The sequence below is a fragment of the Ahaetulla prasina genome, chromosome 4 (assembly GCF_028640845.1).
Source record: "Ahaetulla prasina isolate Xishuangbanna chromosome 4, ASM2864084v1, whole genome shotgun sequence".
NCBI classification, from domain to species: domain Eukaryota; kingdom Metazoa; phylum Chordata; class Lepidosauria; order Squamata; family Colubridae; genus Ahaetulla; species Ahaetulla prasina.
The window spans coordinates 63,402,406-63,420,054 of NC_080542.1; the positions used below are offsets into that span (position 1 = coordinate 63,402,406).

The window sequence follows — 17,649 nt, forward strand, 5'->3', positions numbered from 1 at the left end:
CTTGAGTCACATTTCAGAGTGGTTAAATATTTTGGATGTAGATAATTAGCCAGAAAGAAAGAGCAATAATACTACTACTGATGACTGGGGGTATGAAGCATGCAGTGACACACGTTCAATCATCCTTGACCAGATAAGGAAATGGAAATTGCAGGATTATCAGGGGAAAATAACCTCTGAATATAACCCATGTAATGCTGAAGTTCTTTAAGGAAAACTACTGTGGAATGTAGTCAAACATGAATCTTATACTTAGAAAATACAGCAGTTCTAATGAACTAAAAAGTGTTATTCAGTCTAAATTCTCACCATATCTTACAAAAATGTAAGGTATTTGTAGGACAAAGTTGTAATGATATGAAGTGGTATGCATTTATCAAAAATAGGTTTTTCCAGATTAACTTTATCTCAGATTATTTCTTGAGTAGATTAGTAGATTAGATAGCATGACAAATGAGTAAAATTTTGCATATTGAACTCTGTATTCATTAGTGTTTTTCATCAGACTGGAATGAAAATATCCAAGGAATTCTATGAAATTGTTTTTGAGTTTATCTAGATAGAAACCCAACTTTCAATATATAAGTAATATTTGCTTGATTGTGGTAATTGGGAACTCTGTCCTTAAGCGACATGATCATAAAATGTGACCATGGCAACTTACAATGGCAGTTGCAGGAATTTTGGTTGCTATCATTAAGTGAATTTTCTGAGTCAGTAAGCACAGCATCATGATTGCCATTTATGATCTTCTGCCAGCTTCATTACTGATTTTGTTTCTTAGAAGCCAGGGATGAAGACTGCAAATGGCAATCTGTGGGACCATGCAACCATTATGATTGTTCCAAAGATTTTTTTCCAAAAGTCAACTTCATTTTGTCCTTGAAAATATTTTTTCATTCAAGAAGCTTGGTCTGAATTGTGAAGAATGGAATGATTTATATCTGAGTGTTTTATTCTTGGGGTGGAGAAGCTTCTGCCTTTATGTTTTCTTAGGTTTAAAGTGTGCACGTACCATATTTTTTGCACTATAAGACATACTCCCCCCCCACCCAAAAGTGGATGGAAATTTCGGTGTGTCTTATAGAGCAAATATTGCAGCGGGGAGAGGGGGGTTTGTTCAGCGGTGGCGTTCGCCACCGCCTGTAACTGCTATTGCCATTTGCCACCGCGAAGGAACGCTGAAGCCTTCACTGCCCAGCAGCTGTCCCGGAATACCGCCGATCAGCTGTTCTAGGTGCTGGGGATTGCCAGTTGGTGCCACCAGTCGCTGCTGGCAGATGGCAGTGGTGGTGATAGGCTGATCTATAGGCTTCTTCTAGAAGGTTCCAGCCTTCCCTAACGGCAGCAGCAGCTCAGCTCAGTTGATTGGTGGTGCGCGCAACGGAGTGGAGCCCTGATGAGCCATGTGCTGGGGCTGTGATAACATGCTAAAGCTGACCAGGCTGTTTGCTGCAAGAACGCTAGCAGATGAATACAGATGGATGCTTGTTTTTCTTGTTTTCCTCCTTTAAAGCTATTGTGCATCTTATGGTCCAGTGCTTCTTATAGTGCGAAAAATACAGTATGTTGTGTTAAGTTGAAAATCCTTCTAAGATTTTCAGATATTCCTGCATGGTATGAAATGACAACATTGCTCTGTTTGTTGTTCTCTTCTTTTTCTGTTACGGAAGAGTTTCTGTTGTATCTTTTTCTAGATTTGATGAAGGTCTAGTTGGCATAGCCACAGGTTCTAAGGGCTTCCTTGATATGCTTGATCAAGGCAGAAGCTTCTCCACCCCAAGGATAAAACACCTGGACATAGACTGAGCAACATGATATATGCAGTTCAGTGCAGTGAGACATGTGCAGAGCTGTACATTGGGAAAACAAAACAACCACTTCACAAATGTTTGATTCAAACCCATCAGGACAGGATTCAGCAGTCCATCTGCATCAAGACAAAGGTCAGATAGCAAAGTTCACATTCTGGACAAAGAAAACCATTGGGAGGGGTCAAAGAGGTAATCTATGTGAAAATTGAACAGCCCTCTCTTAACAGGAGGAGGGATGACACCATCTATCACCTGCTTACAACGCAGTTCTTTTAGCAGTCCCAAGACGTTTCCACACCCATTTGCACTCTGATTCAGATGAGTCTGAGGATAGTGATAAACCTCCAAGTGGCCTCAATGACTCTGAGAGACCTAATGGCCAACCCTCAAAGAGCTAACTACCAGATGAATACAAAGAATATAAATTCTTCTATTTCCCACCATTCAGTCAAAACTGAAGAAGCTTCTTGGAGAAGAAGCAAAACGATTTTAAGGTGAAAAACCAAGAATTTCCAGTTGCCCTTTGAAAAAGCACCTTTGGGACAATCATGAACTGGATGATTGAGATATTTAAACATTGTGATTGTGAACCAGTTCCCAAGTGTCTATTATCATGTGACCACGGAGATGATGTTACTTTGAATAGTTGTTAAACAAATGGTGATTAAATGAGGATTTTCTGTAGTACGGATTTGTGTATTGAATTATGTTGACATCAAGAGTGGTTTCCAGTTTTATTAAATTCTCTGTCAGATTTATTTTTGGATGCAAAGTTCTTCTATACATCAGCATATACTCTCATATAGAAATTTAATTAATCATTCTTCCATAAAAGGGAACAAATATCTATTCCAATAAAAGGCATATAATATTCTTGCAACAGTTAGTATATGCATATAGTACAGTATATACAGTGCTAATTTGTCATACTTTTTGGAATAAATACTTTTGTAAAGTATAGTAAAAGTATTAGGTTGAATTGGAATTTAACTTCTAAGATTTTATTCATTTTAGTATGAATTATTTCCCAAAGTTATTGAGCTTTAAACATTCCCACCAAATATAAAAGGATGATTCAACCAGTTCATTGCAGTTCTGACAATTTTTCCAATAATTTTTAGAGAATGAACTACCGTATTTTTCATAGTATAAGAAGCACTGGAGTATAAGACGCACCTCAATTTTTTTATTTATTTATTTACATTTATATCCCGCCCTTCTCCGAAGACTCAGGGCAGCTTACAATGTGTAAGGCAATAGTCTCATTCTATTTGTATATTTACAAAGTCAACTTATTGCCCCCCCAACAATCTGGGTCCTCATTTTACCTACCTTATAAAGGATGGAAGGCTGAGTCAACCTTGGACCTGGTGGGACTAGAACTTGCAGTAATTGCAGGCAGCTGTGTTTTAATAACAGGCTTTTTACAGCCTGAGCCACACCGCGGGGAAGAAAATAGGGCGGGGGGGAAATTCTGCCTACAGGTCTGGCTAGTCCTTAGCCTGGTCAGCTTCAGCACATTAGTTTACTCGCTGGTTTTGAGGTTGGGGTTGGTTGGGACTAAAAAGCAGTTTCTAAAGCACAGCTGATTGTCAGAGGGAACTCCAGTGACTAAATCAGCCAAAGTGCGGAAGGGGTAAGAGAAGGCAGCAGCTGTTCCGGGTAACCATTTTGGGCACCGTGTCTTGCGTTTTCAGCCTCCAAACTCGTCACATTTTTGGGCGGCAATCGGCAGCGATGTGCTTTGGCAATTCCCGCAGCCTTGAAGGGTTCTCAAACAGAGCGTTTGGAGGCTGAAAACATGACGCACAGAGCCCAAAAATGCAAGCCATTGTTAGTGACAATCTCTGCAGGCAGGAAGAGGATGCGCGGAGGCTGAAGGGTGGGGGCCGGTGGGTGGGTGAGGTTACATCCGGAGTATAAGAAGCACCCAAATTTTCAGCCTCTTTTAAAGACCGAAAAATATGGTATTTCTTGTCTCTACCTGGACCGTGACAGCATATCAATGATGAAACATGCAAATTTTCTTTAAGTATAAAATTTGGTATAAATTATTTCATTAAAATTCCAGTTGTTGAATATTTATTACTCATTTAAATCCTGGATAAATTTAAATCATTTGTTTAATTTGACTAACAGGTTCTGAGTCATGCTTCAACAATTTTTAAGACCCAGCAGATGCTCCATTATGTATTATAAGATTTTCATATTCAGTCAAATCTCTACATGCTACATGTTTCTATAAACTCTCTTAATATTATCTACTTATTTAAAGGTATTAAAAGCAGACAGTTGGACTAAGCCATTGTGAAATAAAAATCACTGAAGATTTTATCTTATTAATAATCAGATCAGTCTAAATGAATTATTTCTACTGAACTTGTGAATATTTCAGAGCTTTCAGATAAAAATAAACAAGTTATATTAGGAGTCAAAAGGTTGCAATGAAATCTAACACAATTATAATCCTTCTCTCTCACATAACCTGACTTCTTCCATTAAAATCAAAAACAACATCCTTCATTCAAAGGCAATCTGACATTTCTTAATCTGATATCTATTTTGAATATAATCAATCCAATTCTTCCATTGGTTTATATATTTTTCTTGAGTACTGTCTTTCAAGAAGGCTGAGATTTTAGCCATCTCAGCCAAATTGGAAACTTTCAATATCCATTCTTCTATTGTGGGTAATTATTTTTTCTTCCAATATTGTCCAATCAACAATCACTGTACAGTCTGTTGTTATTCCCAAAAGGAAAAATTGTGGTAGGAACTTTATCTTCTTCAGAACATTCTGCATAATCCATCAAATTCTTATCCAGAAAGACTTAATTTTCTTACAAGTCCACCATACATGAAAATATGTAGCATCATCACAATTACATCTCCAACATTTCGCTTGCATATCTGGATACATACATGATAATTTCTTAGGATCTAAATGCCATCTATAAAACATCTTATAAAAATTTTCCCTTAAATTCTGTGCTTGTGTAAATTTAACATTTCTAACCCAAATTTTTCCCCATGTTTCCAACATTATTGGTTCCTGAATATTCTGTTCCCATTTTATCATACAATCCTTTATTAAATCTCTTTCAGAATTTATTTCTATCAACACATTATACAATCTCTTTATATGCCCCTGGGTTTGATTTCTAATTTGTTTAACCAAATTTTCTTTATTTTGAATAATACCAATTTTCTGATCTTCTTTCTATCTAGCCTTTAACTGTCTATATTGAAACCAAGTATATTTCCTCCCTTTTTCTTTTAATATATCCAAAGATTTTAGTTGTAAATTTCCCCTCTCATTATATAAAAGATCTTTATAAGTAATCATTTCTTGTTCCTGTTCTATATTTATATTTTCTACTGCATGCCAAGGACTTGCCCATATAGGAATTTTATAATTTAACTTATAATAATATTTTTTCCAGACACGCAGAAGAGAAATTCTCAACACATGATTCTTAAAAGCTTTATCTACTTTCTTATCATACAATAAATATGCATGCCAACCATATACTAAATCATAACCTTCTATATTCAAAATCCTTTCCTCCGTCAAATTAAACCAATCACTTATTACCGAAAGAACAACTGCTTCATAATACAGTTTTAAATTAAATTTTAAATTGTGTTAGATTTTAAAAATTTAATGTATGACTGTTTGTTTATTGAACTATACCTTGTGTTTGCTCCGGGAAGTCGGGGGGGGGGAGGAGGGGAGTTTTGGAGGGAGGAGGAAAGGAGGGGGAGGGGGGGAAAATTTAATTGTTGTTGTAAAACTTTTTCAATTAAAAAAAAAAGTTGCAATGAAAAGTTCATGTTGCTATAGTTTGTGAAATAAAAGGCCAAAGTGAATATTTATAAGCATGCTTTAAACAATGTGCATCAATTGAATTTTTTACTGTAAATAAGACCTTGCAATTAAAATCCACCTTCAAAGATAAATTTTCAAAGATAAACCAGGTGGTGTATGGTGGTGCTGGTTTTGAAGTGAGCACTGTACATTGTTGAGTGAAAAAAGATTAAGGTAGTGAACCAGGAAGAGTTAATTTGTGTGTTCAGACAGTGGTTGGCCTATGATAGCAACATCATATAATAAGAGAAAGATGGATGTACTAATTAAGGGACAGTCGGTAGACAGTTAAAGAGACATTGCTGTTGTTTGAACAGAAACTATTGTAAAGTTGGATTTCAGTCTCACCCTTTTGTCATACACTCCAGACTTGACAGCATGCATTTTTTACCTTTTTTCAAAGCTGAAGAATTATTTTATGGGCAGCTGTTTAATTTTAATGACGTTCAAAGGACCTGGCTGAAGAGACAGAGTATTAAGTTCTTTGGTGGCAATTTTAAAAGCTTGTTCATTGCTTACAGAAGTGCGTAATAAATGGGGGTGATTATGTGGAGCTGTAACTCATCTTGAAAATTATTTTCTTCTTTCATTTATTAAAATATTCTTATCCCAAATACCTAAGAAGGTGGAGATATATTTTCATTTTACCTTTGTATACTTGTTAAAATATTTAAAAGGAATTGGAAATGTATAACTCAAGTGGAGATGTGATTACACTTTCAAATAATGGAAAAACCATTACAGAGAGGAACTAACTACAGAAAGCTTACCCTTAAGATGTACATAATTTTAATTTTAGTTCATTTGATAAAACACTGAAAAGAGGATAGGTTTTCTATGTAGCTTAAAAACTATAGAGCCTTCATTTACCACCATTTCCTATAAAATATGTAAGTGAAGCTGAAATTGGAGTATACTAATTTTTCATTTGTTTGTTTTTCCCATTAAAGCATTTCATTTTCCCTGCCCATTGCCACTGTCACCTCCCCGTGCCCCATTTTTGGCCTCTGTGCATCCCATTTTTGATCTCCGTGCGTCCCATTTTCAGCCTGTTCCAGGCAGTGGGGATAGGTGATGGCTCCACCACCTGGAACGGGCTGAAAATGGGCAATAGGTGATGCCGGCACCGATGGGTGGCAGTGATCTCTGCAGCCTGGAACAGCTGATAGGAGGTATTCTAGGAGGCAGATCCAACCGCCAATCAGCTGCTTATGCTAAATCAGTCTGTGTTGAAGCTGACTACGCTGTTTGCTGTTTGCTGCAAGGAGGCAAATTGCTGGGAGGCAGAGGCAGATTTTTTTTTCTTGTTTTCCTCCCCAAAAGCTAGGTGCGTCTTATACTTTGGAGCGTCTTATAGTCTGAAAAATACGGTACTCTATTTCTACTTATGAAAGCTGATAGATTCTTACATGCAAAATACCTAACTTGTACACTAAAAGTTGTTTATTGTATGAATAGTAATTTATAAGCTTATATTATTAAACACAAGTGTGCAGAATGATGTTTGAAAAAAACATCTAAGAGACATTCAGTTCTTTGTAAAGGCTGAATATTATTATATTAATACAGATAGTCCAGGGGTGAAATTCACTTACCTTCCCTACCAGTTTGCAAATGTGCGCACGCTGTGTGCGTGCTTGCTTCGCTCACGCATGCGGTCATCTGCACATGCGTAAAGCCTTTTGCGCACCCAAAAAAGCGATATCATGATATCCGCACTGGTGGGCAGATCCTCTCGCAGCTGTTATCGGTTTACCCAAGCCGAATAGAACCGGCTGAATTTCACCCCTGAGATAGTCTTCAACATTCGATCACAATTGAGTCCAGAATTAAAAGTCATGACAATGGTAAGGGAGATGCCCATATGATTACCTTGCTTAACTATTACAATACATGCTCTCCAGATTAAGTTTTTTTTCTTAATCGTAACCTTGCATCTCTGTATCATTTCAAAAGAAAAACTACCATTGTGCAATAGTAAACATACACTATTCAGATGACTTGAATTATTGGCTGCTTTTTTATCAGCATCTGTATAAAAGGGAGCATTTGGATTTCACATTAAAATAGTAACAATCTGTATTGTTACTATTTTTTAAAATAGTAGATGGTACTATTCATATATCTCCCACTTTATGGGTAATATAACTAAAGTTACAGTTTGAAAATTTCATTTGCAGAATTTAAAAAAGGTTATTTGTGCATATTTTTGTTGTATTTCTGGCAAACAGCATCTAAATTGCCTTTTGGAATATTAGAATATTGGAGAAGTGACATAGTCCAAATAAGGGGTTTTCCTGAAATACCTGTGGAACTTTGTTGTGATTTCTTTGGATGTTCCTTATTTTATTTCAGTCCAATTATATGAAAGAGTAATGTTTACCATTCTTTGTCTTCAACCACCCACCTCAAAAAACAATAGTATAAGCTGGATGCTGAAGAGCCATCAAGCTATCTCAAGAGGAACAAGGACCAGTGCTGGTTAAACTATCCTACAGCAGAATCTTTTTCATTACAAGAGTACCCGGGGTGGTTCCACTTACCTTTACTACTGGTTTGCAACGGGAGCATGCACACGTGCTCTTCTGCTCATGCACAGATCACCCATGATGACGTCGTGGCGGGTAGGCAGAGTCTCCCGCTGGTTTTACTATAGAACCGGACTGAACCACTGAAGAGTATCCTATTATAATTTCCTGGAATATCAAATCTTGCACTGCTAGAAAATGATACATTGTTTGACTTACTGATATTACTTCCTAGTTCAGCTGCAGCTACTTCATCTATCCATTAATGCTGTTGAGCAACATAAGCAAGCAACAGCTTGCTCCTTAGTCTCTATTTGCATGAAGTATCACAAGAGTTACATCCTCCATGCATCTGATTAAATGAATATAGTCATGAAAGATATGCCTTTAATAAATCAAGTTAGTTTGGATAGGTACTACACTCCTGATTTGAGGTATCATAATTTAAATTTGGGCCTTAATATGTAATATAATAACAGAGCTGGAAGGGATCTTGGAGGTCTTCTAGTCCAACCCCCTGCCAAGGCAGAAAACCCTACACCATTTCAGACAAATAGCTGAACAATATTTTCTTACAAATTTCCAGTGTTGGAGCATTCACAACTTCTGCAGGCAAGTTCCACTTATTGATAGTTCTAACTCAGGAAATTTCTCCTTGGTTCTAAGTTGCTTCTGTCCTTGATTAGTTTCCACCCATTGCTTCTTTTGCTACCCTCAGGTGCTTTGGAGAATAGTTTGACTCCCTCTTCTTTGTGGCAACCCCTGAGATATTGGAACACTGCTATCATGTCTCCCCTAGTCCTTCTTTACTTTAAACTAGACATACCGAGTTCCTGTAACCGTTCTTCATGTGTTTTAGCCTCCAGTCCCCTAATCATCTTTGTTGCTCTTCTCTGTACTCTTTCTAAAGTCTCAACATCTTTTTTACATCGTGGCGACCAAAACTGAATGCAATATTCCAAGTGTCGCCTTATCAAGGTATTATAAAGCGGTATTAACAATTCACGTGATCTTGATTCTGTCCCTCTGTTTATGCAGCCCAGAACTGTGTTGGCTTTTTTGGCAGCTGCTGCAAACTGCTGGCTCATATCTAAATGGTTGTCCACTAGGACTCCAAGATCCCTCTCACAGTTACTACTATTGAGAAAGGTACCACATATACGGTACCTGTGCATTTTGGTTTTTTTGCCTAAATGTAGAACCTTACTTTTTTCACTGTTGAATTTCATTTTGTTAGTTAGCGCTAACTAACTTATCAGAAGCTTTCTTCAGTAGAAGACTCTTGAAACAAGGACTGTCTTACTTACCTGTATTCCTTTAGAAATTTTCTTTGAGCACTAGTCTTAAGTAAACTCTTTACAACTAACAACAGCTTATATTTAAAAAATAGATTATGCTCAATAAGTACTACCTAACCTGGAGACAGCTCTATTACATTCTATTGATAGATACCTCTTCAGCCGTAGTAGGAAAACAGAACATTGGCTTTGCCATAACACCTTTTAAATAATCTGGACAATTTCCCTTTAAAAAAGATAAAGCATCCAGTTTTGGTCACATTACAAAAAAGATGTTGAGAGGCTTTGGAAAATGTGCAGAGCAACTAGGATGATTAAAGGCCTGGAGACTAAAACGTGTAGAATGGTTGCAGGAACTGGCTATGGCTAGGCTAGAAGAAAGGACTAGGGGTGACATGATAGAAGTATATCAGTATTTGACGGGCTGCCATAAAGAAGAGGTGGGTCAAGTTATTTTACAGGGCACCAGAAGGCAAGACAAGAAACAATAGATGGAAATAATCAGGGAGAAAAGCAACCTGGAATTAAGGAGAAACTTCCTAACAATGAGAACAATTAACTACTGGAACAGTTTCCCTTCAGAAGTTGGGGGTGGTTCATCTGGAGGTTTTTAAAAAGAGACTGGATAGCACTTGTCTCAGATTATATAGAGACTTCTGCTTGAGCAGGGTATTAGATTAGAAGACCTCCAAGGTCTCTTATAGCTGGTTTCTGATTCTGAAAGATGAAGTGCTTTTTTAAAAAAATGAAGAATCTTTTTTACTCTTAATAATACTGCTTGTCAGCCTCCAACTGGTAAAGAAATTGCTCTCTACTGCCACCGAGAGGTTACAAAATTATTGATCTTAGCTGTCAAAAAGTTGTAGGAAGAATCTCAGTTCTGGATAAAAGTCAGTTGCTGTGAGATACTGCGCGCGCGCACACACACACACACACACGTAGTTCTTGACCATTTAGTGACTGAAATTACAATGACACTGAAAATGGTGATTTACAACCAAGCCTCAAATTTATGACTATCACAGCATCCCTATGGGCATGCGATTAAAATTCAGGTACTTGAATTTTAATCACATGATCATGATCAAAATTCAGCATGTATTTATAACAGTTGCAGCATCTGGGAGGTACATGATCATCATTTGCAATCTTCCCAGACAACTTCAGACAATGTCAATGGGGAGTTGGGATTCTTCTAAATATGAAATTCAGATAAAATTGGAGGCCTTATTCATGAGATTATAGTAATCTCAGAGTGAGAATTTATATCCATGACTGCTAATGATGATTATTTTTACTTCCACCCCTTACCTATGATCTATAATTATAATTGATGGGATGTTTTAATTATTTTTCATGACTAAAAATTGCATTTTTGTACTATCTTTTGATCCACCCATTTCTAATAGCAAGAGGTAAATGATTCACTTATTGATAGTATTTGAAATTACAAATAGCAATTATCATTGCTATTAACAGCATCTTGAATCCAGCATCATTAGAATGGAGTAACTGTTTTGCTGGGGGACATGAACAACATATGATTTAAATTTCTAACGAGGAAAAGAAAGTTTCCTTTTATTTATATAAACATTTTTACATAATCAATGACAGGACATGTAAATATAGAATGCTGATTGTGTTTGATCTCACTTTTACATTTTGTTCTTTTCAGTTATAACTATGGGTCAGACTGGAAAGAAATCTGAGAAAGGACCAATTTGTTGGAGGAAGCGTGTAAAATCAGAATATATGAGGCTTAGACAGCTCAAGAGGTTCAGGCGAGCAGATGAAGTAAAGGTAATTAATTTCAAATTCCAAACATACAAGAATATTTCTAGTAGTTTTTGTTACTTTTTAAACTAAGACTATTCTGATTCTGAAGGAAACCCATAATAACAGCATTAAATAATAAGACTCTTAGCAGTTGTTCCTGGTATGACTATTTAACTGTTTTCCATTTGATATTTTTGTCTCTCTTAGATAGATTCTAAAAATTGTTATCAAAAAGATAACAAATATATATATACCCAAAATGCATAATTTTAATCTTTTTGAACATACAGTTTGGAGTTTAATAGTAGAATGACTATTTGATATATTTTTTTAGTTTCCATAGAATCAGCCATGCCATGTTGCCATCTTCTATTGAAATTTTCTTTAGTTTTGGATTGGCTAGCTGTGGTGTGAGAAGACTGTTGCTGGGAAAAAAAAACTTAAGACAATTTTTGAGCCTGAAATTAGCACAGTTATCGTGCCATTACTTGTAAGCATGGTATAATTAAGATATAGAGACTTGTCAAATTAGGTGCCAAATTCAGTTTGGCGATTAATTTGAAGGCAAGTCAGTTAAATCTTCTAATAGAATTAACATTCCAAATAATGTAAAATTTGACTGCTTCTAATTCTGCTCAGGAAATCAATTTGGTGAGAAATTAAATTAATATCCACATGTGATCTGGACAGATTTATATGCAGAATATAATAACCACACAATAATACCATGTTTTCCCAAAAATAAGAGGATTCTCTTTTGACTCCCCCGCCAAATAAGGGCTTGCCTTATTTTTGGGAGGTCTTATTATTTTTGAGGTGCAGGAGACAGCAACCCATCGGCCCCACCCTCTCTGTCCCACCATCTGCTTGCCTACGGCTGCAATGACCCATGTTCTCTGCGCGTCCTGGTCTCCGTCTGCCCTGCTTGCTGGCTTTGCTGCTGGCTGACCGTGAACAGCTGACTCTGCTGCTCTGGTCTCACGGGGGCTCTTCACCTTCCTGGCAGCACTGCTTTTGGACATCCTGCTGGGCTGCTCCTGTCTGGTGCAGGGCAACTTGTCCCAGATCTATGACCTCTGGAGCACCCCCCTGCTGCTGGTAGAGCTGCGCCACCTGCATCATCTTGCACCATCAGCATGAGAACTAGTGCCCACCAGGCCTGAAGACTGCTGAGCTTAGCTTGTAGCCTGCAGCACCGAGTAGACCTGCAGGAAGCACTCAGCAGCCTGAAGGCGGCAACAGGTGAAGTGGCTTGGCTCCACCAGTGGCCGCTGGCAAAGGGCCCTGGCAGGCCAACGGGGGTGGGGGAAACACTCTGGAGGTCATAGATCTTGGCCGACTCATTCCATGCTAGGCAGGAGCAGCCGAGTAGGGTGACAAAGAGCTCCCCCGCAGTTCTGTGTGTGTGTGTTTGTGTGCGTGTAAGAGACAGAGAGAGCACACTGCCGCCAGCCCTGGTATACAGTAACGCTCCGAGGTTGGATCAAATATCTCTCTCCTACACTCTCTCTCTCTCTCTCTCTCTCTCTCTCTCTCTCTCTCTCTCTCACACACACACACACACACACAACACACACACAGGTCTCTCACACACCGCCACCCCCTTCAAGGCAGCCACATCCCTTCACTAACCTGCTTTCCAGCTCCATTCTCCATGTAAGTGGAGGACAAGAAAAGTAGTCTGTGCGACTGTGGTAAAAAAAATACCAGAAATTCAGACCTTTCAACTTCTCGCAAAAAAAGAAAGAAAAAAGATCTTGCGAAGTTGGAAGTAGTCCCACAGACTACTTTTCTTGCCCTGCACATGGCAGTGGAGAATGGAGCAGGAAAGCAGGTTAGTGGAGGGATGTGGCTGCCTTGGGAGGGCTGGGAGGGTTAGGGATCTCTCTCTCTCTCTCTCTCTCTCTCTCTCTCTCTCTCTCTCACACACACACACACACACACACACACACACACACACCGTCCTTTCCTTCAGAACAGGGTGAGAGGCAGGAAAATCCCTCCCCCCCTTTTCAAGCCGTTTGCAAAAATGCCCATTCCAAGCCTTCAATGTTGAAATCCTAGAATATGCTGAAGGCTCGGAATGGGGCGTTTTTGCGAATGGCTTAAAAATGGGGAGGGGGGATTTTCCTGTCTCTCATCCTGTTCTGAAGCTCAGCACAGACTGAGAACAGGATAATAGTCAAAATCCTGCAGGCGGAAGTGTCGACAGTGTCTCCAATCAGAGAGAAGGAGGAAGGAGCTCTGTGAGGAGATACTGCCGATGCTGCCGCCTGCAGAGAGACAGACAGACAGAGTGAAGTTCATTGAAGACACTCCCTCTCCGGCCAGCCCCACAAGACGCTCACCCCTGGGGATAAATCAGATGCTTCGCTGAAGAAACTGCCCCATGCCAGTCCAGGCTTCCTAAATCTCTCGCTCTCCAGATCGTCTCCCTCGTGAGGAAAGCCCAACCCAACGCAAATGTTGCTTCCAGCCACCTCTTCGTCCTGGTGAAACTCCTCTTTGAAAGGATGATTTGCAGATTGGGGTGGGGGGGGAGAGATTTCCTGCACATCTGCAGTGACGTCTCCTCGCAGAGCTTCTTCCGATGTCCAAAGCGTATGGATTTCCATGCCTTCCTTTCCTGTTCTGCAGATGGAATTGTCTGCTGTGACTGTCATCATTAGTTAAAGAGAGTGCAAGGCATGTGGGGTGCGTTGCTTGGCCTCTGGCTTCTTTTGCAGTCAAAATTGGCTGCAAAAGTGGCTGCGCTTGCTGGAGGCAGTTTCCTGAGTGCTACCTGCAATTCAGCTGTTTTGTGAATGGCGCCCGGAGCGGCTCAGCTGATCAAATTAAGAGGCTGAGAAGCCCTGAGGTGACTGGGGAAGGGAAGGGCTGTCTTCTATGCTGGCCACGCCTATTCCTTCACTAGGGCTTATTTTCAGGGGAGGGCCCACTCCAAAAATCAGGCTTGGCCTTATTTTCGGGACATGTCATATTTTCAGGGAAACATGGTAGTTTTAAATATATTCTGAAAATTATAAATAAAACACTTGAAAAAATACAAATTGGTAATTTGGTAGAATGATTTATGTTTTTAAATTGTTGGCTTAATTTTATCCTATAGGAATATTTTTCACTAATAAATATATGAACTTAATGTTTGTCGTTCATTATGTGCAAAATTAAAAGCACTTCTGCATGTACATAATAACTTTCAAGACCTTTTCTATGAACAGCTTATTTCTTTTCTTCCCAGTTATTTGTACCTAAAACTCAAAATCTGAGACCAGAAACATAGAAAGATGATATTAAAAGATACCAGCTTTATAATTTCATTCTATTTCAGTTCTAGATAATTAAGTAATATGGATTGCCATTAGCTTATTCATTATACTCTTAAGATACTCTTAAGGGTTGTGGAAAATATTTACCTCGCATTGTAATTCTTTGATTTTGATGCCTATGGTGTTGGCATTCTGCTATATGGCAATGGAGATAATATATAATAGAATATTTGCTATTTGCTTGAAACAATTACTGTAAATTTTAGATCTTAATTAGCCATTTTTGAGATATTTGAATGTTGTTACATATTAATAGACTTAGTGACTGTTCAAAGTTGCAGGGCACTGAAAAAGTGATTTATGATCATTTTTCACATCTACATCTATTTCAGCATCCCTGTGGTCATATGTTCAAAATTCAGGTACTTGGCAACTGCCGTGTATTTATAACAATTGCATTGTTCCAGAATCATGTCATCACTATTTGTAACCTTCCCAGTCTCTGCTGACAAGCAAAGTCAGTGGGGGAAACCCAGTTTCACTTAATGACCAATAATTCTCTTATCAACTGTGACAAAAAAGATTGTAAAATGAGGCACAACTCATTTAATAACTGTCTTTCTTAGCAACAGAAATTTCAGGTTCAATTGTTGCCATAAGCCACACTCAGGATTTTTTTAAAAAATTTTATTTACATTTATACCCCGCCCTTCTCCGAAGACTCAGGGCAGCTTACACTATGTTACAGATCACAGTAGGAGAAGTTATAACTATGTATTTTTCACAAAATTTTAATAAGATTGATATTTCTACTTAGAAGAGGAGAAATGTTTGCAAAGAATGGCTACAACGAGGACAGCAAATGTCAGTGTCTCCTCATCACTGAGATTCCAGGAAATATTTTTTTCTCTTTGGTTAGTAGCAGAGAAAATGCAATCTGTTTGCATTGAATAGCTGTAAGAGTTGAAAATTAGTATATTTTAAAAATTAAATTATATTACTGTATATAAATATGTATGATACATATAGTGGATATGCTTTTGTGGAAATACTATTCTTTAACAGTGAAATGGATATTATTTAGAAGTCCTGATAATTAAAAAATTATGTGTGGGTATATATTTCTACCATTTATTTCCAGAGCATGTTTAATTATAATCGTCAGAAGATACAAGAAAGAACAGAAATCTTAAATCAAGAATGGAAACAACGCCGGATACAACCTGTACACATCATGACTTCTGTGAGCTCATTGCGTGGGACCAGGGAGGTTGGTTAACCTGTGTTGTGGAAACCCAGTTACAAAGTTGTCAACACGTCTCTGTTTTACTGGAGGAAATTAATTTGCTTTTTTATTATGCAATATGACATTCTGTACTTATGAATTGTCCTTTGAGATGGGCAACTAATTTATATAAAATTATTTGGAAGAAAGGGATTAGTTTATTTAATTAGAAAATTTCTATGTTGCCTATTTTTAGGTGATAATGAACAGCAAAAACCAATATAATAAAATTACTATAAATCAAGCAAAAAGCAGAACTAAATTGATCATAATACAATAACCAATTCATTTATAATAAATTTACCATACAAATCACATCTATATTGGGCTAATGTAATATCCTGACCCAGCACCTACATTAAAAGCCAAATATTCACAGTTTTATCAAAGGCCAGAGGGATCAGAACATCCACCCCTGTTCCATAGGGCAGGCACTGCGACAGACAAAGTATAAACTTGGTCCTGCAGGATAATATTTAACAGAAAGGTCCTGGCGTTCACTTGTCTTATCCAATTTGGTGGGACAGGCAGACACCCTCAGAAATAGATGGTCTGACAATTAATCTTGGCTATGCCAGGCGAAACTTGAATTGCACATTGAAGTAGATTGGGATCCAGTGCAGCTTGTGCAACAGTAGTGTAACCTGGATGGACCTTGGTGTTTTAGAACTGCATGTGCCAATGTATTCCTCACCAGACAAAGCTTCTGGGTGTTTTTCAAGGGCATCCCCCCCACCCCACTCCCCCCACCCCGATCATATTGCAGTAATTCAGTTGGGATGTGAGAATGAATAACAGTGAACCAGTCATAGGCATGGCTGTTAACTGCTCTTCAATCAAGAGCTGTGAGTCCAGAAGGAGTCTCTGATTGTGCTCTTTTGGAGAGGTGTGTGTATGCACACATGCATATGCGTCTTAACCCACTGAGAATAAAAGATAAAAAATATCTTCCCATCCAAGAATTCCAAAAATTTAAAGCTGCTCAGTTTTGTAGGATTGTGTCACAGACCTGTTTTTCCTGTCCAGACCCTCATAAGCTCCTGTCATTGTTTAAACATCTTCATGGCATCATTTGTCTTGCTAGGAGTGGAGATGCATACATGAATATGATCAACATACTGATGCTACTTCACTGTATGCTAACAAATGAACTCTTCCAGACGTTTATATGGAGTAGGAAAAAAGGAGTATATGTTGAGAGATATTAGCCCTGTTGGGTAATTCAGACAAGAACAACGACTAAGAGTACTTATTAATTATAAGCTTATATTAACAGGCTCTTACAAGACTGAAAATATTTCTCCCTTTCTTTTCTTTTATTCTCTGGAAAACTAAGGAGGGTATCCTTTTAAATGCTCCCTGCACTTTCCTTCCTCTCCTTTTGTGGAGTGAGATGTATTTTACTTGCTGGTTGTAAAATGTCTTCCCTGTCTCCCACATTTATTCCCAATTACCATTATAGAGATACCCTGGGGTATCTTGTATAAAAGGAATCTAGGGCTAGATCTTTCTCCATCTCTCAGACATTGATTGAAACCAGTTCTGAGTGAAAGCTCACCACAACAGTGCCAAATCCATTAAGCTGGTCCAAAGATATTATGACCAATAGTATAACCTGACCTGAATTCTAGCTGAAAAGGATCAAAATAATCTTCTTTCAGGACCTTTGAAAATATTTACTTATTATTAATTTATTATGATGATGATGATGATCCTTTGCACAGTCAGCCAGATGTTCAAACTGGATTTGGCATTTTTGTTCACCTATTGAGTCCTTCCCAAGGACCTGGGATAGGCACATGTGGATTTTT

At 38.2% G+C, this 17,649-nt stretch overlaps 1 protein-coding gene across 12 annotated transcripts in view; it reads left to right on the forward strand.

The window, feature by feature from the left end:
- The window catches only part of EZH2 (enhancer of zeste 2 polycomb repressive complex 2 subunit), an 86,137-nt gene that overhangs the window by 9,156 nt on the left and 59,332 nt on the right, over positions 1-17,649 (forward strand). For 6 of the 12 annotated variants that reach the window (XM_058182289.1, XM_058182296.1, XM_058182297.1 and 3 more), the window contains 2 exons: positions 11,184-11,308; positions 15,695-15,823. In XM_058182289.1, the coding sequence (XP_058038272.1) occupies positions 11,184-11,308; positions 15,695-15,823 (254 nt within the window). Of the gene's footprint in view, positions 1-8,104; positions 8,307-11,183; positions 11,309-15,694; positions 15,824-17,649 lie in introns of all 12 variants that reach the window. The other 6 variants (XM_058182291.1, XM_058182292.1, XM_058182290.1 and 3 more) reach the window with 3 other exon arrangements.